General features: G+C 42.3%; 4 protein-coding genes and 1 pseudogene across 4 annotated transcripts in view; 4 read left to right on the top strand and 1 right to left on the bottom strand.

The window, feature by feature from the left end:
• The window catches only part of LOC145482674 (endothelin-converting enzyme homolog), a 237657-nt gene that overhangs the window by 187496 nt on the left and 26305 nt on the right, over positions 1–23856 (top strand). The window contains exon 18 of the mRNA XM_081461309.1: positions 4412–4488. Coding sequence (XP_081317435.1) covers positions 4412–4488 — 77 coding nt within the window. The remainder of the gene's footprint in view (positions 1–4411; positions 4489–23856) is intronic.
• Positions 1–23856, top strand: part of LOC145482722 (ATP-dependent DNA helicase Q1-like) — a 361760-nt gene that overhangs the window by 25417 nt on the left and 312487 nt on the right. The window lies entirely within an intron of this gene.
• Positions 1496–3222, bottom strand: LOC145482711 (uncharacterized). The gene has a single exon (XM_081461354.1). It carries the CDS (start codon positions 3151–3153, stop codon positions 2227–2229), a length of 927 nt encoding a protein of 308 aa, XP_081317480.1. The 5' UTR covers positions 3154–3222; the 3' UTR covers positions 1496–2226.
• LOC145482702 (uncharacterized) lies at positions 7239–13260 on the top strand (annotated as a pseudogene).
• LOC145482700 (uncharacterized) lies at positions 17996–21810 on the top strand. The gene has a single exon (XM_081461342.1). It carries the CDS (start codon positions 20372–20374, stop codon positions 21467–21469), a length of 1098 nt encoding a protein of 365 aa, XP_081317468.1. The 5' UTR covers positions 17996–20371; the 3' UTR covers positions 21470–21810.

The raw sequence follows: 23856 nt of genomic DNA on the forward strand, positions 1-23856 counted from the left end.
GCACCAAAACCGTAGGATCTTAATGTTCCATGTATGAAGGACCATTCGAGAGAATCAAATGCCTTTTCAAAGTCAATAAAAAGTAACAGGCCCGGGATATTCTTTTCTGTGGCATATTGGATGATTGAGTCAATGAGTCTGATATTTTCGCCTATAAATCTGCCCTTCAAAAATCCTGTTTGATCGTGATTGATAAGGTTTGGAAGTACTAATTTAATTCGGTTTGCAATAGATTTTGCTGCGATTTTGTAATCAGTGTTCAAAAGGGTAATAGGCCTCCAATTTTTGATGAAGTATAGTTCCGCATCTTTTTTTGGAATTAGTTTTATAACCCCTCGTCTTTGTGTTACTGAGAGGCAGCCAGAGTCAAAAGCATAGTTGAGGGCCGAGATTAAAAAAAAAGAAATGTCTTTCCAAAAAACTTTGTAGAATTCGGCGGGAAGTCCATCCGTGCCTGGCGTTTTGTCAGACTCCATCTTCTTCAGGGCTTCGAAACATTCCTTTTGAGTTAAGGGGCCTTCACATAAAGTTTGTTCTTCATTGGTCAAAGAAGTGGAGTTCACTTCAGAGAGGAATGTTGACTGGATGCTGTCGGGGCTTTTTGACGTATAAAGATTTTTATAAAAAGCCGTACATTCAGATAAGATATCTTTGTCTGTGGTGACAAAGTCGGTGTCATTAATTTTTAATTGACTAATTGTTCCTTGTTTACAGTGCCTTTTTTCGAGGTTTAGAAAATATCCAGAGTTCTTTTCGCCCTCGTTGTACCATTGCGACTTTGACCTAATGATAGCGCCTTTGGTTCGATACTCAAAAATGTTTTCTAGCTCTTTCTTTAAGGTAAAAATTCTTTCAGCAACAATATGATATGAGGGGTTACTATTGCTTGCATTGTCTAAATGTTTTTCTAACAAGGCGATTTCGCGTTCCAACATTTCTTCGCGTTTCCTTGTTGTCGCGTTTTTGTATGCAGCATAAGATATTGATTTTTCTCGCACCTTTAATTTAATCATCTCCCAAAGCAGAGCTGGGTTCACTGAGGTGTCGTCTTTGTATTGTTTCACAGTGCTTTCAATTGTTGTTTTAATTTCTTGGACATATCTCATTTCGGATAAAAGGGACGTGTTCAACTTCCAAAAACCTTTGCCTCTGGGGTTCGAGTGTAAAGCTAGATTCAGAGTAATCATCGAATGATCCGTTTTGAAACCAGGAAAAATATCTGCATGGGTCACATCACATAAAGATGATTCACTTACTAGAAAAAAATCGAGTCGGCAATGTATGACTGGTTGGTTTTGGCGCCAAGTATATCTCCTGGCTTCTGGGTTGAAAAGTCTCCAAATATCAGTCAAACCAAGATTTTCAGAGAAATTTCGAATCACTTTTAAGGCATTTTTGTGTGTTCTGGCAAGGCCACCCCTCTTGTCTTTTTCCACGTCAAGAACTAAGTTAAAGTCCCCACCAATTATGATTTCACCAAATTTAAAGTTTGATAAATGATCGAAAAAAACCTGAAAGAAGTTTGGATCGTCTTCATTCGGAGCGTAGATGTTAGCCACAGTCAGACGCTTGCTATCAGCAACGATATCACATATTAAAAAGCGTCCATTCGGATCCGAGAAAACCTTGTGGATCTGGCAATTGAAATTATTATTGAAAAGAATACCAACCCCTGCTTTGTTGCTGCTGCAGCAGCTGAAGAGCGCTTTGTACCCCCATTCACAAGACCATATATCGGTAGTTTCTCGAGAACAATGGACCTCTTGCAGCATATATATAGATTGCTTTTTCGCTCTCAGCCAGTTAAACACCTCTTTTCTTTTGGCATTGTTTCCCAATCCCCTGACATTGAGGGAAATTATTTTCAGATCTGTTGTATTGTGAGTAATGAAGGAGGCTGAGTTGACTGTTTTGCATTTTCACAATAAAAGATATCTAAATGACCACATGCCTTTAAACTATTGTTAATTAGATAGATTTTTATGCCCTGGAGACAGTAAAACGAAAACACACATAAAATGAATAAAATTACTAAAGGACTTATGGTGGAGAAATTAGGCAACTTGATTGCTTACTACAGCAAAAAAGAGAAAAAGCCTGCAACTCTATTAGCCCGTTTAAGTTGCCGACCGCCTCTAATTGGTGAAAAGCATATTGGCAATAACGAAACTGCGAGAAGTTTGAACAATTTACCGGTCAATCTGAACAAAGTTTATTTAGTGTTAATTAAATAGTAAATTTTTGCCCGATCGGCCACAATTTACCTCTGATATACAATTTATCCGGTTGAGATTGGCTGAAGGAGGCAGCCACTCCATTTTTCCTGGCATCCTTAAAAGCTCCCATCTGTACTTTGCGACGGGTAATGATTTCCTGGGGAAGGTCTCGGAACATTTGAAAGTTAGTGCCTTTAAGCCGGTGACCCAGTAAAAAGATCTGTTGACAGTCTTTATATCTAAGGAAACGGGCCAGAATAGGACGCGGATTTCCATCCTTGCTTTTTCCGATGCGATGTACTCGCTGAATTTCTACATTCCTTGCATCCCTATAACCAAGATCACGTTCCAGAAAAGTTCGGAGAACTTCTTCGGTGTCTTCACTAGTGCGGCCGCCTATTTCTGTCGATTCTTCTATGTTCGTGAATTTGATATTCTCCCGGCGAGAGTAGGCTTCTAAGTAAAGATTTTTGGTGTGGATCTCGTCTAACAAATCCCCATTTTTCTGGCATTTTGTCGTGAGCTCTGCTAATTGAGTTTCATAGAGTCGATGCACCTTCTCCATAGCTTCTGTCTTATCCTTGAGTTGTTGTCCAGTAAAGTTGATCCCTTCTTTTAGATCGTCAATATCTTTCTTCGCTGTTGTTTGGAAATCTTCTAGCCTTTGGGTTCGTTTCTCTAAGTTCTCGAGATTGGCTTCAATTTTCTTCACGGCGGATTCTATTGAATCAAGCTTTTCCAGCTTTGCTAAGATTGCTTGTAGAGTTGCACCAACATCTTGTGTCATACTGAGAGCTGTCATTATTTCGTCTTCGTGATGCGTTGGCGAGGAGTATGGCTTGGTTTTTTTGATTTCCGGCGAAAGAGATGATTCGTCGGAAGAGTCTGAGGATATGGTTTTTCTTTTGCTCAAAAACTGACCGAAAAAAACGGCCATTTACCAAAGACAGAGCAGAAAGATCGGCGGGCGGCAGCAACGCACGTCTTTACGTCGCCATTACTCGACCCAGTCCAGAGTCTCTCGTTAAAAATTGCTAACAGCGAATAAAAAGGCAAATCGCAGGCAAATCCTGAACAAAAATGGCGGCGAAACATGTTTCGGTTTCCTCGCGTTATTTTCGTGTTAAGCGCATGCTCGTTACCGTTGATTGACAGATTTCTTTACTGGGGCGATCATAGAAACCAGAAAAGTGGCGAGATCAAAGATAGCTGCCAGCCCCCCTCCCCCCCACCCCCCAGCTCATCTTCAAAATAAACACAATTTTTTGGGGGGTATTTCTCTCCACCAAGGTGTCACTAACAGTTGAGAAAAAGGAAGAACAGACATTTATGGGTCTTCATGGGATCAAAGAGCGTTTTGCCTCCCACTGCCTCATTCATGCGTTTCCTGTTGCCATGCTTCCTCCAATAGCATAACTCCATATTCCACTATATACAGACACAGAACCACATTCCTCCTCTGCTCTGACAAAGGGTTAATACTCAGAAAGTGAGCTTTGCGAACTTACTTTGCAGGGCATTGAAGTTACCTTTATCAACTTCAATTTGATAAATAACTAAGTGCCTTCATACTGAGGCAATGGGAAGGGGGGCCTCTGGTTTTTTTAATGAAAGGAACTTTCTAATTCACTATCCCTGACAAAAAAGGCAAAGACTTGCAAAAGAAGAGCTGTTGGCTCTAAATCATACTATCTTGAGTTTATCACTGGACATTTCTCCACTAATAGGAGGACAGCTAAATAGAGGCAAATAGTATCTGTGAATTATATCAGGCAGTGGTGTTCTATTGCGAAGCCTTTTAACAAATTCTTCGTTCTCCTCTTGGTACTCTTGGTACTCAAATCAAGTGCTTACAGATGAGGCGAAGAGGAATCTCCAATGTAATGTGGCCTGACACAAGTTGTTAAACCACTCAATCATTGGCCGAACAAGCTTTTCAAGAAGCATGCCGAACGCATCTTGTTTGGGTCATCAGCTGTCCGTTTCAATTTATTTTTAAAGCCCTTAAAGTAGGTGGAAAGATCTTGGCTATAAACCGGACCCTCTTCAGACTGAAATTCATATCTATTAACTCGTTACATATCCTTTAAAAAAACATTGTGTGACTTATGGACGTGCATCTAAGGGGACATCCTTTGGCAAGGCTTTTTCTAACTAGCCCAATTTCTACTAAATGTATGTTTGTTATTTACCAGGTGGATTGTGGGTCTATCCTTCAGCCAGTTGCCATGAAGAAAATCGAGCAGGCAACCCACACACTAGACCACTGGAGGTAAATTTGCAAAACTAAGTATTTACAGAAAGGAAATTCCTGTACAAAATTGCCTATGGCATTAATCCTCAAAATAGAACCACCTCATTGCCCTGCCCACTTTTGTTGAAAACATCCTCAAATTCTATTCCTTCGTGTGTGTTTCAATTAATTTGCCTGCAGATGGTGACATTGGTATTAATCATTTCTGCTGCAGTTGGCAGCATGAAACCATTTCATTCACAGGAATGATAACACTCTTATTATTTTTTTTTTTGCTGCACAGTTCCAACCATATTGATGACTATTTTTGACATTATGCTATTTTGAATTGATTGTATTTCCTTGCATGCTAGGAAATCCTGCTTGAATTTAAAATGTAGTTAAATAGTTTTTCACTGGCCAAAGTCAATTTTATTCACTTCAAACCTATCTTTCCGTAAACGACAGCAGCTTGCGTGTGAAAGTTTTTGAACAAAGGGCTCACCAAAGACCAGTTTTCGTCACTCTCTCTTTAGTCCAGTGCCTTTCGTGAGCCTTGCTCAAAACAAGTACAGGAAAGAGATTTGATGAAATGATTTTTGACAGGGCACTGATATATCAATACGATTATTCTTTCAGTATGAACTCCCATTTATCATTTGCTGGTTTAGAAATAGAAAACTGGAGGTATTGAGAGGAAGATAATTATATCACTTTTTTATAAAGCCAAATCATTGCTACTGGATTATTTGCATTGTACAAAAAGTTAAGCTTCCGATACGCGACACATGCAAGATGGTTAGGAGTGCATGCACAGTACTGAGTATGTTTTGTTCCTGGTAGTTGTTTGGGCCCATCAAAGTCCTCAAATGAGATTTTGGTAAAGAAATTACAGCAAGATTATAACTCTTCAGAGTCTCATACTCCATTATGCTACACTCCTGATGGTTCAAGACAGGGCCATTTGACGGAAGAAAAAAATTGCTGCTGACTCCAAGTTTTTATTTTTTTGATGTATTTTTCATCAGTGGAAAATAGGCAAGATTACCTTATACCTTTGGAGGTGACCTGAGCCAGAGAAAAAATTAAGAGCAAATGTCACCAAAAACCAAGTAAAATTCGAATTTGGCGGCAGAAGTCGAGAAATCGATTTTTCTCTCTTTTCGTCCACAAATAGCGCTTAGGTAGATATGAAACGTGATGTAGTTTTTTTTGAGCTTGAAGCGCTTTAAATTCGAGAAAATCGAGTTAAACGATTTTCGCCTAGACGGTCGCCAAAGTGACCGATCACAAGGGCTTAAAATTAGTAATCTAAAGTTAATTTGCATTTGCGTGTAAAGGAGAACCAAAACATATCGATACTTTTTCTTGAAAGACAAAGTATTCAGCTATCCAAAACAGTTTAGAACTTGACTTGAGCGCCATTTGAGAATAAACACACAATTTTAAAAAACTCCCTTTCAGTTTCTAGGTCGAATTCCTAATTTATGAATAAAATTCAGAGATATTTTTCGACATGTGCCATAACGCCAAGTTCCTTGAAACTTCGCCTTTGGAACACTTTTATGTTGTTGTGAAACATGTATTAAAATCAGCTTGGGTTATTCTTCGAGTGATTTTTGAGGCCCGGCTGAAAAAACCCGGTTTTATCTAAAACATGACGAAAAGTTAACAATGGACTTTTGCGTGTTGGTCTGAAGGCAGTCCGATATAGGCGTTTAAAGTCTTTGTAATGTTACTTCCTTGTACTCAGCACTTTTATGTTGATGCAAAACATATATATCAAAATCAGCTCGGGTTATTCTTCGAGTGGTTTTTAACTAACCGCTGAAATAACCGGATTTTAAAGAAAACATCAGCAAGAAGTAAACAATAGACTGCTTGCGTGTTTTTCTGAGACCAAGAGACAGAAGAGAATACTTCTTTCATTGTCATATTTTCGTTCTGCAAGTCAATATGCTTCTTTTAAGCAAAATAAAATGACAACACGAGTTTATTCATGCATTCAAAAGTACCTTCACTCACAGGGAATATTTCAATCTTTTTACGTAAAATTAGATTACTGGCAAGCGGATAATGTGTACATTTCACAACCACGGCACCGCAATTCTAAACAATTAAACCTGTTTAAATGTGTACTTGTATAAATAAAGTTACAGAGTTGTATTTACATGTACTTCAGTTGAATATGGAAAACGGAACTGCAAAGTAAATGCGAGCGGGCGCTTATTTTCCAACCTTCTAATATAGACCTTGCCCATTTAATTAAGTCATTTAAAGCTGGGAAGGTACAACGGAAGGTATACTAACCTGCGCCGACAAAAACAACAACATTGATCGCAAGAAAAATTTCCGCTGGCAATCCTTAGGATTTTTCTCTATTCTTCTCTCCTTCGTGACCTCTTCGTGGAACGGATATCATGGTGGATAGCGGCAAATTTGTGTCACCTTAGGCCCGGTCCAAACGCCGCTCCACTCATGTGCCGAACCAAACTTGATTAAGTTCGACTTTAGAGCGCCTTTGGAGCGACGGCTGCATCAGACGTCGTACTTGTGTTGAACTTAATTCGGGAAGCCGGTGGTAACAATTTTCGACGAGAAAATATGCCTTCTGAATTCACGAACACCCTCCAAATAGAAAAGCTGTGACTAACATTTCACTGTTATCATGCTGTTATAGCAATAGTTAGGGAAGCAAATTCAAACTCAATGTTCAGTGTTTTTATTTAGACATGTTTTCTCCCTGTTAAATCGACTTGTTAAAGGGAAATCTATTTTTTTTTGGTCTAATTTTTTTTATTATCACGAAGAAAAAGCAAAAAATGAATTTGCGCTAAAGAAACTCGCTTATACAGTCCCGTTTCTCATAAATCGAAGGCATATTGGTATTTTGTTGTCTTTATTTTTAGCGACTACTTTGAACTTCATGCATGACTGGTCACGCCACTCAATTTTGAGCCAATCATGAGTCCCGTTATATGAAAAATACATTACAGTAATTTATGCATTAGGTTCGACACATGAGGAGAACGCCGTATGAATCGACTGCCGCTCCAACGTCGCATAGTGCGGCAGACCCTGCCGAATTTAATGTTGTTTGCCGCACCAAACCTAACCTGCTAAACCAAACTGATTCAAACGCCGCTCTTCTGCCGTACTTAACTCATCAGTTAGGTTCGGCACATGAATGGAGCGGCGTTTGGAACGGGCCTAAGGCCCGGTCCAAACGCCGCTCCACTCATGTGCCGAACCAAACTTGATTAAGTTCGACTTTAGAGCGACTTTGGAGCACCGGCTGGTTTAGACAGCGTACTTGCGTCGAACTTAATTTCGGAAGCCGGTGGTAACAATTTTCGACGAGAAAATATGCGTTCTGAATTCAAGAACTCTGTCCAAATAGAAAAGCTGTGACTAACATTTCGCTGTTGTAGCAATATTTAGGGAAGCAAATTCAAACTCAATGTTCAGTGTTTGTATTTAGATAAGTTTTCTCCCGGTTAATTCGACTTGTTAAAGGGAAATCAGATAATCTGGGCTATTATCACGAAGAAAAAGCAAAAAATGAATTTGCGCGAAAGAAAGTCGCTTATACAGTCCCGTTTCTCATAAATCGACGGCATATTTAATTTTGTTGTGTTTAGTTTTAGCGACGACTTTGAGCTTCATGCATGACTTCTCATTCCACTCAATTTTGAGCCAATCACGAGTCCCGCTATATGAAAAATACATTACAGTAATTTATGCATTAGGTTCGACACATGAGGAGAACGCCGTATGAAGCAGCTACCGCTCCAACGTCGCATAGTGCGACAGACCCTGCCGAATTTATTGTTGTTTGCCGCACCAAACCTAACCTGCTAAACCAAACTGATTCAAACGCCGCTCTTCTGCCGCACTTAACTCATCAGTTAGGTTCGGCGCATGAATGGAGCGGCGTTTGGAACGGGCCTAACCTGTCTTATCGCTGCCAAATAGAATTCGCTGACCTCTGATTTTCCCTAACCCTAACCCTAACCCTAAGTAAACAATGGACTTTTGCTACTGGTCTGAGGGCAATGGGTATGGGCATTTAAGTCCTTATATTATGAATTCTTTGTACTAATACGCAAATTGTTTGCTTGCATCTGTAATATAACAGTAAAATATGATTGAAAAACGTTACTCTGGTTTAAAAATGTAAAAATGTTAGTAAAAATTCTTTTTGTAAAAGTCCCAACGTTTCGGCTAAAACTTCAGCCTTCATCAGGGGAAAGTGACAAGGAATTTGTTGAAAAGGCACGTGCTTATACTATGCAAATCGGCAAATCGGAGCTAATTATGTTCTGTCCCTTTGGGCTAAATTTAAAAATTCGTGCGGCAAGTGCATACCATCATCACGGTTCAGCGGATTCCTACAAGTGTTAATTTCCCATGCTTCTAAAATACGTCTGTTGCGCCAATTTGTGCTTGTACGTAAGATCTTTGAAGATTCCCAGGAGATGATGTGACTCTCACCATCCGGCTACTCACAAAAGGGCTGTGGTCATGTCTCTGACTGATCGCGCAAGAGCTATCCCGTCTTCTGTTGACCAACAATCAAAGGAAATGAAACATGTGATCGCGGCACTCAGGGCGAATGGCTACCCGAAACGATTTGTTATTCATGCAAGTAAACCGGAACGGCCTTCTCAACAAACGCCTGCAACTCCACCGGATGACAAAAAAGGTTTCTGCATTTTACCGTATGTCAAGAGCACTACGGAACCGATTAAGCGAATCCTAAGCAATTACAATATCAAAGTTGCTTTAAAACCACACCATACCATCGGCAATTTATTTCCCAAACCAAAAGACCCAGTCCCGAAAGATCAGACTCGTGGTGCAATTTATTCAATTCCCTGTCAAGGTTGTGACAAAAGCTACATCGGAGAAACGAAACAAAAATTTTCCACCCGGGAACCGGGAACGGGAGTCTGGGAACGGGTGTACAGCGGTAACACGCCAAAGAACTCAACATGGCGGACAAAGGAAAAGAAAAGGGAACAGAAACGGCAGGTATATTTTGCAGGTTGCAGTTTGCAGGTTGAAATTTAATTATAACTGGAAAACCGCTGGCACTTAAAAGAAACGTACAGGTGGGACTGTGACTGTTACATTATGCTGTTTACAATCGCTCAGAAAAGTGGCTTCCACCTAAGTGCGAAACCCGCCGAAATGATGGGAGGAGTATATTCCTATGATTTTAAGCCTGCAATGAATCTGGAATCGATGGAAACATCTGTGGAGCGGCCATCCAGATGGTTTTGAAGAGATTTCACTGGTCTCAGCATGTTGATCGATAAGAACTTATAGCGAATCGATCGTGTTTTCACTATGTGAAAGAGGCGAACTACTTTATGTAAGAACCCCTGAAGAGTATATAGGTTATTAATTATTTTTAGTGCCAGCGGTTTTCCAGTCATAATAAAATTTCAACCTGCAACCTGCAAAATATACCTGCCGGAACAGAAATGTGAGGAAGTGTTACGGTTGTAAACGTGGGTTTCTACCGGCTGTGCCCCAGAGTCCAATATGGTACTGGGTTAAACAAAGCATAAAATAGAGCCTGGGCAGAAAATTGAGTCGGTATTATAGCGTGCTTTCCCAATAGGTCAAGACTGCAGACCGGGTACAAAATGCAGACTAGGTACAAAATGCATACTGCAGACTGGGCACAATCAATCTTTATTTGTACTCACTCTTGCTAAAGAAAAAAAATTACAATTTCAATGAAAATATTAAAAGTAAAAATTGGAGTACTAGCTGCCTGGAATAACCACAGGGGCTAGCGGAGCCAGGCAGCCAACCGTCTGATACGTGGCAACATGTCATCTGAAAACATACCGAGTGTCACGCAGTCGCTTTTCCGCGGTCATCTTTCACCGTCATTAGAATTATTGTGGAATATTCCTTGCTTGTTTCTTCATATATTTTGACTTAGACAAAGCGGCCGGGCCACAGGTTATTTATCTGCTGCTCACCTGATTTGCCAGCTGACTTGCCGATCTCCGAAAGGCCGCCACGCTGCCGAATGCGAAGACAGCGGACGACCTGCGTTCAAAGACAGTCATGTGTTATGTCACTTGTCCTCGAAATCGTATTGCTATGACAGCTCGCGCACAGACTGAGAAGATATGAGTAGACTATGAAGGCTTGAAATTCTATTTAAGAATGACTGTGGCCTGACCGATTGGGGACGTAGCTTGTGATAATACCGATTCGATTTTTCCCCCAGGCCCCATTTCATGCTTTGTTTATCACAGTGCCAATCAAATCGGACTCTGCAAAAACAAGAACGTACTGGGCACATGATCAGGGGGCACAGCCGGTAGAAACTCACGTTTACAACTGTAACACTTCCTCACATTTGCCCAAATTGTTCCCTTTTCTTTTCCTTTGTCCGCCATGTTGAATTCTCAGGCGGATTACCGCTGTACACTCGTTCCCAGACTCCCGTTCCCGGTTCCCCGTTCCCCGTTACCAGTTTAAGTAACATCCATATTTAAGCACGCCAAATCCATTTCAGCTAATTAATTTTACCCATAAGTAGGTTGAATTTTCCCAAGAGAATTCTATTTTAGACGTCACGCTGCTTGTAAAAACGAAATGTATTCTCAGTTCTATTGTTCTTTTTTTGCTTTGTATTTTTTGCCGTCGTGCAAAACATACTGCAACCATACAATGATCGAAGCTATGATCGAATGATCGAAGCTATTTCGTCACCACTGCCACAGGGATCCCATGAGATAGCATCACACATGCGCACGCCAGCGCTTATCGCTTCGCGCCGCCGGTAAGCAGCAAAAATTTTTGCTGAATGAAATTCTGAAAAATTCCTTTTGCACTTCGCTGAAACTCACTTCAGTTACGCTATCTGGAAGAACAAATCATCGACTGAAGGAACATGAGCGCTGACGACAGGGAAAAAACAGATTCCAGTGCCAACCCTTCAGGACTGAGGAGAAAACAGCTCGGCCAACATGGCGAGCGTTTTGCAAGGCTTACAAAGCTCACTAACACAGCTTGTCGAGGTTTCGAAAGCCCAAACCGAAGCCTTTGATAGTCTCAGAGAAGATATTCTCCTGCAACTCGATCCAGATGAAGAGATTGAGGGAGGCGCTCTGGATAAGACGTCCAATTCACTCGACTTAACTGCGGCCACAAATCAATTGCTCGACTCGAGCAACGGCCAAAGTGCGAAGCCCGCCCACTCTGACTCAGGGTCAAAGAACGAACTTCTAGACGGCCTGACTCAGGCGCTATTGTCAACTAGCAAAAAGTCCTCTGATATTTAGGGGAAAATTGCCACACTTGTCGACAATATTCTGACTGGAGAACTGTCGCAAGATTCAGTTAAAGAGAGAGGCGAGAAATATCCGCCACCTGCAAATTGCAAATATCTCACACCGACCCTGGTGAATGAAGAAATCTGGGATTTATTGACTAGAAAGAACAGGTCAGTGGATCTGGCTTTTCAACGTGTTCAGGAACCGATTATTAATGGATTATCCTCACTCTCAGTTCTAGCTGACCGGCTATCCAAAGATGTTCAGAGCGCGAAAACTGTGAACGCGCGCGAAATCTTAACGCACGTGATGGATAGCATTGCACTCTTCGGACATGCGAACTGGAAACTTTACATGAAGCGCCGGGAGCTCATCAAGCCAGACCTTAACCCACCTTACACTAGACTGTGTAAAGAGGAAATAAAATCCTCAACAAAGCTGTTTGGCGACGATTTATCCAAACACGTCAAAGAAATGTCCGATGTAAAACGTGCCGGACAACAAATGCAGAAAGCGACCAGCGGTTCAGCCTATACTAATAAGGCCTCGAGCTCCAAGGCACCACGGTCGAAGCTTTATTACCGACCATCAAATCGTCTGAATGCGTTCAAACGCCGTCCTTTTTTAGGGCATGGCCGAGCAACAACCCATCAGACAAAGGTGATCAAGACCTTCCTAAAGTCCCAGTAGAACAACAGGTAAGGGAAATAGATTCCACCACAAATATTAATTTAGAGGACCTGCACAAAAGTGTTGAAAATTTCAAAGCAGGGCAGGTGAAACACCATTTGCCATTGTGGGAATCATTGACTAATGACCTTATTATTTTGGATGCCATAAAGCATCACCATATAGAGTTTGAGGTTGAGTTCCCGAAGCAGATGGCCAGGCCTAACAAAATCCATTTCTCACCAATGGAAATCAATATCATTGATGCAGAAATTGCTAAACTTGTGAGTAAGGAAATTCTTACATTGGTGAACCATACACCTGATAGTTTTATTTCAAATATTTTCATTCGACCTAAAAAGGATGGTACTCACAGGATGATACTTAATTTGAAACCACTCAATGAATTTGTTGATTACCATCATTTAAAATGGATACGTTCCGAACTGCCCTCAAGCTCATCCGACCTGGATGCGTTATGGCATCGTTAGATCTCAGAGATGCCTACTATTCTATCCCCATAGCAGAGGAGGACAGGAAATTCCTTATGTTTGAATGGAAAGGGAAATACTACCAATTCACATGCCTACCTAATGGCTTGTCATCTGCCCCAAGGATTTTCACAAAAATCCTTAAGCCAGTTTATGCACATCTACGTTCTAATGGGCATACACGTATGGGGCACATTGATGATTCCCTTCTCATTGGTCAGACTTTTTACTCATGTCAACGAAATGCATTTGATACTGTCAGTTTGTTTACCAAATTTGGCTTCACTGTACACACTGTGAAGTCTGTGCTCCAACCCCTACAAAAAATAGATTTTTTGGGTTTTGTGCTGGACAGTAGGGACCTTAAGATACGAGGACGGGAAGGCCAGGACGGCAACGGCAGTGGACGCGGGAAACTTTCGCGGGTCCCGTCGTGTCGCCAAAAACAAAATGCTTAAGATGTGCATTTTCGCAAAGGACGGCGACGTCAATAATTGGAACCTCGTACAAGCTATTCACAGAAGCAATGACATCCATTAGACTATAAAAGAGATGATAGAAATCTTATCCTATTAGGCTTAAACGATAGTGAACAGCGATGCTGAATTTCTTTTTCTTTATAAGCAAAGCAAACATCTGTCAATATTTTAATAGAGAAACCATAATTTCCGTATGAAAAAATTAAACGAACAATCTGATCGACCTGCTTCAGATGGCTTTTTACCACTAAAGCGTTTGGGAATTCTGTCGCCGAAGAATCCTGACTTTTGTTGAACGTTTCAATTTCCATCTGTAATTGTAACAAGCATTATAAAAATCAAACAAACGTTGCATCAAATTCTGGGTAGTATAAAAACAACAACTAAACATCAGTTTGAAAATGTGTATTTTATTTGCTCGATAGATGCTCCATGGCATTCATTCTTACAACAATTTATCAACTGTACTTACACTGTTGTATTCTCAATGCATAGAGTTTGTATTGAGCTTGCACACTCGTGATAGCGTCTGCACAGTGGCTGCAGAAACACAAACGAACAGACGAGGAATATTTTTACTCACATTTTCGTATCTCAGCGTAGTATTCTACACTACAATCACGAAAACTGTGAACGCTATAAACATTTCTATCAATATAACTGAAAATAAAGTCGATTGGAACAGTTATCGGGGCAAAACAAGTGCAAAATACTCACGTCTTCGATACGACGGCTAGTCGGGCGAAATGGCGTCCTCGACGAGATGAGGACGGCAGAGAGATCAGGCGAGAGTTCTCGTGCGCATGCCCGGTTGAGTCAATTTACTTCCGGTAGCCGTCCTAGCTCGTCCCGTGCTGGTATCTTAAGGTGCCTAATATCACCATGATGGTAACTCTCAATGAGTCTAAATCCATGAAGGTCAAATCCGCTTGTGAAAATTTGCTCCTTCAAAAGACAGCCACTATCCGTACTGTTGCTCAGGTCATAGGCTTCCTTGTTTCCAGTTTCCCAGCAGTAGAATTCGCATAAATGCATTACAGGCATTTGGGGCTTGACAAAATTTGTGCACTCCGTGACAGCAAGGGGAATTTTGACGCCATTATGACCCTGTCTACCCCATCTAGGACAGAACTGACTTGGTGGGTAAATAATGTCCCACATGCCTCTAAAGCTAGTAGCCATGGAAACCCTGACCTCATGCTCACCACTGATGCATCTAATATGGGTTGGGGAGCTGTCTGTGGAAATAACTCCACTGAGAGACTTTGGAGTCTTGAGGAACAAAGAAACCACATTAACTATCTTGAACTGAAAGCGGTACTACTGGGCCTACAATCCCTTTGTAGTGTTATTAATGGGAAACACATTCTTGTTCAATCTGATAACACTACTACTGTGTCATATATCAATGCAATGGGCGGTATCAAATCAATTCCATGTAATGACACGGCAACCATTATATGGGAATGGAGCATACAACGCAACATCTTGCTAAGTGCCAATCATATCCCAGGGTCTGATAACATTCAAGCTGACAAGGAATCAAGAGCACTTAGAGACTCGACAGAATGGTCCTTGTCGCAGGAGGCCTTAAATGCCATACATGATCAGTGGGGTCCATTTGACATTGACTTGTTTGCCTCCAGACTTAATTTTAAGGTCCCTCAATATGTCTCATGGAGACCTGACCCTGGAGCACAGTTTATTAATGCTTTTTTCATGGACTGGAAGCCTCATTACTTTTATGCCTTCCCACCCTTTAGTGTCATTGCCAACTGCCTGCAGAAGATCGAACAAGGCCAATCAACAGGACTCCTCATTGCTCCACTCTGGACAACACAACCCTGGTTTACGCTTCTACTGAACCTTCTAACAGACTACCCCGTAGTACTTCCCCAGTCGGACACTCTTTTAGTCCAGCCTCACAGCAATGCAGTTCATCCTCTCAGCAAGCGGTTGCAATTGATAGCTTGCAAAGTATCAGGGAATCCTTCTGCCAGCGAGCAAAGCTACCAACATCATCTTGCAGTCTTGGTCTGCTGGTACCCAAAAACAATATGCCCCTTATCTCAAGAAGTGGCATGACTTTTGTTCTAAACGAGAAGTTAATTCATACAATCCATCTTTGAACACAGTGCTAGATTTCCTAGTCAGTCTGCATGAACAAGGATTGTCATACACAACTATAAACACTGCAAGAAGTGCACTATCTGCTGTCATTCTTCCCACGGACAATGTGAACATAGGGAGCCATCCCACGGTACCGCACTACATGGGATGTAAACCTAGTCCTTTCTCAGTTTGTCGTCGTTGTCCAAACCAACGGAGTCAAGTCTAAAATCCATGACTCTAAAACTGACAATGTTAATTGCACTTGTATCTGCACAAAGAGGACAAAGTCTCCACATGTTAGACATCCAGTTTATGAAAGAAGGGGATAACTTTTTTGAGTTCGCCCTACCAGAGCACATAAAACAAAGTAGACCTGGATACAAGGTACCTTCAGTGCCTTTACAAGCCTACCCTGAGGACCAATCTCTCTGTGTTTTACTCATTTGAAAGAATATCTACAGAGAACAAAACCACTGAGAGGTACTGAAACAAAGCTTTTTCTTAGTCATGTGAAACCACATCACCGGGCCTCTAAAGATACCATATCAAGGTGGATTCGTTCTGTAATGGCAGATGCTGGTGTTGTTGTGAACACCTTCAAACCTCACAGTACCAGGGCAGCAGCTGCATCGAAAGCGAAAAATGTATCTGTTCCAATCAAGGAAATTCTAGATACTGCTGGTTGGTCTTCGGAGAGAACATTTGATAGACTCTACAACAAGCCCTTCCAAGGGAATGGTGGTTTTGCCACTTCTGTGTTGCACATTGATTAGCTAGAATGCACTTTACAAACCCATAGACTGTGGGTGCCGACGGTTTGCATGTTGTCGTCTACCCATATGCATGTAACATTTGTTGTTCTCTTATTCAGATCTATTTCACACACATAGGTACTGTGTTATGATTAAATTTCCATTTGTTATACATTATTTCTCATGTGAATGTCTGGGCTTTGAAGTCTCATGGGATTCCTGTGGCAGTGGTGACGAAATAGAATTGAAAAATTAAACGAGACTTACCTGTAAGTTGAAGTTTGATTGGAATTCTATGAGTTACCTACTGCAACAAGGGGATCACATGAGATTGCAACATGCATGCGCACGTCCGTTGTTGAAGCGCGAATATGAATGTCGTCCAGAAGTGCGTAAATGCAGCAAGTCCCCTCTGTTGCTGCGGTTGGTGTATGACCGCTGTGTTAATGTAACCGGGTGTAATTGAACACCATGCTATGGGCGGGGATCAAATGTAACAGGGCGGGCCACAGGCGACCCAAGCTCTCAATGTTATCTTGTTTTTTTTCACTTTTATGCGAACGTTCAGCCTAACGTGACATATGACATAACGACCGAATTTGACTATGCGAAACGTGACTGTGGCCTTGCAACATATGTAGGTGTTGTGTTACAACGGTTTGAATTTATACAGGTTGGTATGAGAATGCAACAGCTTTGCTTGAAAAGTGAATCATTCTTATATTTTGTGAATAAAATCTACTTACCCTGTCACTGTGTTGTATTCTTTGTTGTTTGCCAGCTCCTCAGGCCGATCTAACGCGATTTCGGCGAGTTATCGCTCTGTGGGTTTCCACTACTAAAAGAAAGACAAGGCCGGACACTGATTTCCGGGGTGCTCGCCTGCCGGCTCAATTCCTCCGTAGAATCGAAGAAGAGATGTTGAAGTTCCATGTCAGTTCACTCGCTACGCGATTCCGTCCACAACGCCTCCGCAACGATGCTTTTATTTGGAGATTGCTTCGCTCGCAAATTCGAAAACAGCCGCTTCACAAAAGTTAGGACACTTTCGCGGTGTTGGGTAACTATAATTAGCCCGACCGGGGGTAGTCAGCAAAGATTTGTCAACAGTCAAACCAAAATGGCATGTGATCCCCTTGTTGAAGTAGGTGACTCATAGAATTAGCAGAATTCAGTTGGAGTTTTGAGCGGCCGGGTCTGGACTTGGGAAATAAACGCCAGCGAAGACAAGCTACTTTGGCAGGTTTTCAGAAAGTGATATAACGGGTGGGGTAATAGATTAGTTTTCAGGATCCCCCAAAACAAAATGTATCAAAAGTAACGTGCATTTCTTACCCTTGAAGGATCACTTAATGTAGGGATAGCAAAAATTTTTTGTTACGTTTGGTGGTCTTTGAGCAGCGAGCTTGTCAATTTAGGAAATTTTCCGTCATTGGAATGCTCAAATTTAGGCGTTTTCCGGCTATGATTGTTGTGAGCTCTAAAAAAATTATTTTGAAGTATTTGCAAAAACTAAAGTCTTTGCATTTACTTATGTCCCAAGATAGTTCACTGAGAAAAGTTTGAAGGAAAACTTTTTTCCGACCAGAAATGCAGTGGACCGCTTTTAGAGAGACTGCCACTTAATTTTAGATTACTAATTTTTTCAGCCCTTGTGATCGGTCATTTTGGCGACCGTCTAGGCGAAAATCGTTTAACTCGATTTTCTCGAATTTAAAGCGCTTCAAGCTCAAAAAAAAACTACACGTTTCCTATCTACCTAAGGGCTATTTGAGGACGAAAAGAGAGCAAAATCGATTTTTCGACTTCTGCCGTCCTATGTTTGCTAATTATAAAAATTCCCTCTTAAGTGCACTATTTTAAATTCGACTATTACCTCAAACTATGTATCAGTTATAAATGGAGAATTTGGAAATCTGGTTAAATACTGTTCATCAAATAAACTGTCAATTTATTTCAAAAAGACAATTTATATTATTATAGCTACACCTCAGAAGAAAGTTAGCGTTAAGATGACAACATGTGATATTCAACAAAAATTAGATATCCAATATCTCGGTATAATTATATTGATGCAAATTTAGAATGGAATGCTCAGCTGAAGCATATTAGCAGCAAATTGACAACAAATAGGGCAGTCTTACAACAGTCTCAGATATTGTGTCTCTATGAACACGCTCAAACAGCTCTGTTATACACTTATATATCCATATCTAAACTACGGATAAATTAGCGGTGGTACTGCATGTCTGACTTGCTTAAATAAAAGGAAAATAGGTCAAAATATGTGTTTGTCCCATTTTCTTTGCCCATCCCATCTAGATGTAGATATTCTGAAACTTTGAGACTTTTTTAGATTAAAAACTTCCTCTCTTGTACAAAAAGTACAAGACCCCATAACAAGAATCCCTGCCGCTCTCAGTGATCTAATCCTACCCTCCTCCAAAAGCTCATAACTAGAATACCAGATATGCTTTCAAGCAAAACCTGTACAGACCAGTTTCCAGACCAAATTATGGCTTAACAAGATTGAAAGAACACTAACACTACTTACAGTTCTGATATTACACTAACATTTACACTTACACTGTACTTGCTACTTACACCAGTTATACGTGCACTAGTCACAATGCATACTGTACAATACGATCATGCTAATTAAATTACAGTTGGCTTACCTACAATGCTCTTTTTTTTTATTATAGATGAATTGCATAAACAAATAAGTTACATACATGCTACATTTTACATCTCTACAACGCACTTAATTGTGCTATACTGCTTCCTTACTTTTTAACTACGACCAGCGGAAAAACACTTAAAATAACTTACAATACTGCTGATTAAACAAAGGCGCTTACATAATAAAAAAGAAGGAAAAACAAACAAACAAAAAAGAGAGAAAGTGACAAAAAAGGGAAAAAATCCCTGCAGGTTTTCTTTCTCTTTTCTTTTACTACAGGAAAAGGTAACATCACGGATGTTCTTGGACCAAAAGTTGTTGGTTTATTGGCCTTGATGACCGGATTAGAATTATTTGAAACAAATTATTTTTGAAGAAAGCAACACCATTTCTTAAGGAAGGAACTGTATTTGTTGGCTGAGATCGCGATATTTTTTTGAAGCTCTAATTTTTCCTGCACAAGGGTGGTGAAATCCACAAATTGGTATCTCCTACTATTAAGGGAACAAATGTAGAGAAAGTATTTGCCATTAAGAATAAGGTGGTTTAGTGTTAAACAAAATGAATTCAAAACACCATACAGTCGGGAATTGAGTGTTGAGCGTTTTTTGGGAAAAGGAAGTAATCAAGTCTGCTTTGGGTTTTCATTGATGGATTATTTCACGTGAAACCCGGTATATCTACAACACACATGTATAGTGATAGTTCCGGGGCCGGGCCAGTTCGGGCTTATTTTGAGTCTCGCCTCGCGGCTCGACTCAAAACAAGCAGCCCGAACTGGCCCGTCCCCGGAACTATCACTATACATGCGTGTTATACCGCCAGGATCGGCCCTGTCTGCCCCAAAATCGACATTGCCCGATACCGCGGAGCGCGGCCCCAGAAAAGAAATCCCAATTGAACAAGCCGCCTGCCTTGGCATAAAGTAGTCATTGCTGCGTCAAGGTTTTCATCTGATGTCATAGAGATGTTTTACGGTCCTATCTCGCGCGAAGAGAACGCAAGACTTCAGTCTCCAATCAGGCCCAGCATGGATTTTGATTTTCAGTTAGTAAGAACCAAGTTCAACGAATGGCTTCGTGTGTGGAAAATGGCGGTCCCAGAAGCCTATAAATTTAAAGCCGACCTCTTGAAATTTGCACAAAAAACGAAATCAAAATTTGCCGAAGTTGTAGAAAATGAAATTCGAACCCTGAAAAGCGCCAAAACGCAGTTCGGGTTCAATGTTAAGTTTTCGGTAACTAGAGATGTTGAAAAACAAGAAATGGAGCATTATTTCAAACAGAGAGACCCCGCGGTTTTCAACAGAAACAACTTGACAACAGTAAATAGCGTATTCGCCGATTCATTGATGAAGTCAAAGGCGAAATAGAAGCCTGGTCTCAAAGAGGCTCAGGTTGGGTGGTAGAAGCCGTCGTGGAAGCGTTCGTCAATGTCGCCCAATACCAACCATTTCGTGGAGGAAGCTACATGCCGCTGCCCAAAAAGCTACAAAACAAAAAAAGCGATCATCAACGTCCAAAACAGAGACAACGAGAGCTTGAGATGGGCTCTATGTGCGGCATTATTTCTACCAACAAATGGGAAAAAGGTGACAAGAACGTCAAGCTACCCCACAGAAGACAGGCTGAATTTTAAAGGAATAGACTTTCCAACGCCCGTATCACAGATTAATAAACTAGAAAAGCAAAACCCGAAACTAGCAATAAATGTGTTTGGCTGGGAAAAAGACCGCGTGATCGTGCATAGGCTCAGCGAAAGAGAGGGAAGCCTCCCGAGAATCAACTTGATGTTGATAAAGAACATCGAAAAATCCCACTACACATACGTGAGAAGGCTGAGCGCGCTGCTGCACAGCCAAAGCGAGCACGTTGGCGTAAAACATTTTTGTGAAAGATGTCTGCGCGGCTACACGACGGCAGAGCTGCTTGAAAGACACAAACCCGAGTGCATAGGGCAGTTGAAAAGGCCCACAAAGACCGAGCTGCCCAAAGAGGGCAAAAACAAGGTGAAGTTCAAGAACCACCACAAGCAGATGAAAGTGCCGTTTGTGGTATACGCCGACTTTGAGTCTTTGATAAGGAAGATACATGGCTGCGCGAAAAAAGGCCAGGCAACAATCAAAACAGAGGTCCACGAGCCCTGCGGTTTTTCGTACCTGATCGTGAGGAGCGACGGCAAGACGTACGGCCCGTTCGTGTACCGCGGCGAAGACGCGGTCCTCGTGTTCCTGACCTGGCTGCAGGCCCACGAAACGCAGCTGCGGGCCGAGCTGGCCAGAAAAAAGCCGCTCGTGATAACGCCGAAAGACTGGCGCCGATACAAAAGCGCGGCCGAATGCCACATCTGCAACGAAAGCCTGGTCAAGCCCGAGTTTTGGACTTCCTCGCCGTGTGCGACCCCAACACAGGCGGTACTGCAGCCAAAGCCACAAAAAATGCTACTAGGAAGACCTCTAAGAAAAGGGGTTTGTGGGGCCGCAAAGAGAAAAAATGGCGCTAGACGAGCAAGAAACGTGGGATCAATTTAACCAAGAGGAATGTATATTTTCAAAGTGCCGCTGCTGGTAAACAACTACAAAGACTCGGTGAAAGACCACTGCCACATCACAGGGAAATATCGGGGGGCCGCGCACAATGCCTGCAACCTGAAGCTCCGCCTGAACCCCAAATCGTCCATCCCGGTGATCTTTCACAACTTGCAAGGACACGACGGACATCTCCTGATGCAGGCCATGGCGCGGGTGCAGAGGGAAATAAGCTGCATCCCGAACAACACAGAGAAATACATCTCCTTTTCACTCGGAAACCTGAAGTTCATGGACAGCTTAAATTTCATGATGAGCAGCTTAGACGCGCCGGTGAAGGGCAGGGCACCAGAAGACATGAAAATAACAGAAAAAACTTACGAAGACATCCAAAAGAGGAAGCTGCCCCTGAAGAAAGGGATTTATCCTTACGAATACATGGACGGCTTTGAAAGGTTCGCCGATACAGAGCTCCCGGCCAAAGAAGAGTTCTTCTCGAAGCTGGCCGGAAAAGGGATAACAGAAGAAGAGTACGCACACGCGAAGAAGGTCTGGGCCGAGTTCGGATGCAAAACCCTCGGCGACTTTCACGATCTATATGTGAAAACCTACGTCGTGCTGCTGGCAGATGTGTTCGAGAACTTCCGAAAAGTCTGCATGTGGAGATACGAGCTAGATCCAGCACGTTATTACACAGTCCCCGGTCTGAGCTGGGACGTGCTGCTGAAAAAGACCGGCGTAGAGCTAGAGTTTTTGACCAACCTATACTTGCACCTGTTCATCGAAAAAGGCATGCGGGCGGCATCTCGATGGCGAGCAAGTGGTACTTGAAGGCCAAAAACCCGCGGCCTGCCGACTATGACCCCGCCAAGCCTTCTAAATTTATCACGTACCTAGACGCGAATAAACTGTATGGCTGGGCAATGAGCCTGCCGCTGCCCAAAGGGGGCTTCAAGTGGAAGAGAGTGATGTCCACGCAAGAGCAAATTATGAAACTGAAAGAAAACTCGAAGAAAGGGTGGGTCTTGGAGGTGAATTTGGAGTATTCGGAGGAGCTCCAGGAAGCCCACGACAGCTATCCTCTTGCACCAGAGAAAAAGGCAATAGGGGTGGAGAAGATGTCAGAGTATCAAAAAAGAATGATGGACGATCTGGGGCTGGACTGCTCGAAAAGCGAGAAACTGGTGTTCACGCTGGAGAACAAAAGCAATGACATTGTCCATTGCAAGAATCTGCAGTTTTATATCAGCCAGGGGATGCGTTTGAAAAAGGTCCCCCGAGTGATCGAGTTCGACCAGGAGCCGTGGATGGAGCCCTACATCCAGATGAACACAGAGTTCAGGAAAGAAGGGAAGAGCGAATTCGAGACCAACTTCTACAGACTGATGAACAACTTGGTGTTCGGCAAAACGATGGAAAACCTGAGAAACCGCGTCGACGTAAAGATCGTCCGCAGCTGGGAGACCGACAATATCCGCCGCCTGGTGGCCAGCCCCTCGTATGCAAGGCACGAGATATTTGGAAATGACATGGCGGGCATCCACATGCACAAAACGCGGCTGCCCTTGGACAAGCCGATCTACACCGACATGACGATCTTAGAGAACAGCAAGATTTTGATGTATGACTTCTTCTACAACCAGATGAAAGCCTGATACGGGCAAAAGTGCGAGCTGATCTATACAGACACCGACAGCCTGCTCATGGAAATCGAGACGGACGATGTCTACAGAGACATGGCGGAAGACCTCGTCCTGTACGATACAAGCAATTATCCCAAAGAGCACCCGCTCTACAGCAGCGAAAACAAAAAGGTGCTGGGGAAGATGAAAGACGAGTGCGCGGGAAGGGTGATTGATAAAGCGGTGGCTATACGGCCGAAAATGTCAAGAAAACCAAGGGAGTAAAAATGAACGTGGTAGAAAAAGAGATCCAGCATGAGCAATACAAAGAGGCACTGTTCGAGTAAAAGCACTTCTGGCACGGGATGAACATCTTGCGAAGGGAGGGCCACGAGATCTACGGCATGCAGGTGAACAAGGTGTTCAAGTTCCCCGGGCTGATGCAAATATCTTACATTAATGACAGGGGGAGCTTTTTTCTTTCAAGCCAACAGGTCTGGAATACTTTATAGATGGTTTGGAGGTGACAGATTTCTCTTTGATTGCGACAGCTGGTTTTTTCCTGATAAGACTAGTGACTTCGCCGTTAAGAGCGGCAACGTCGGGGAGCCTTTTGACCCAGGCAGTCGACCGCTCGCCAGAAGGCAACAGCATTTCTACGGCATACTGACGCCCAAACAAGCGCTCGGCGAGCGTGTGGTTGAAACGTTCAACGATAGCTTGGTCTCTGTGAATGTCAGGGCGCCCACAGCGAATGGTTGTTTTGTG

This window comes from Orbicella franksi, chromosome 3 (assembly GCF_964199315.1).
Source record: "Orbicella franksi chromosome 3, jaOrbFran1.1, whole genome shotgun sequence".
Lineage (NCBI taxonomy): Eukaryota > Metazoa > Cnidaria > Anthozoa > Scleractinia > Merulinidae > Orbicella > Orbicella franksi.

Coding starts and splice junctions, on each gene's coding strand:
- LOC145482711 (XM_081461354.1), bottom strand. CDS start 3,153: ATGGCCGTTTTTTTCGGTCAGTTTTTGAGCAAAAGAAAAACCATATCC.
- LOC145482700 (XM_081461342.1), top strand. CDS start 20,372: ATGTCGCCCAATACCAACCATTTCGTGGAGGAAGCTACATGCCGCTGC.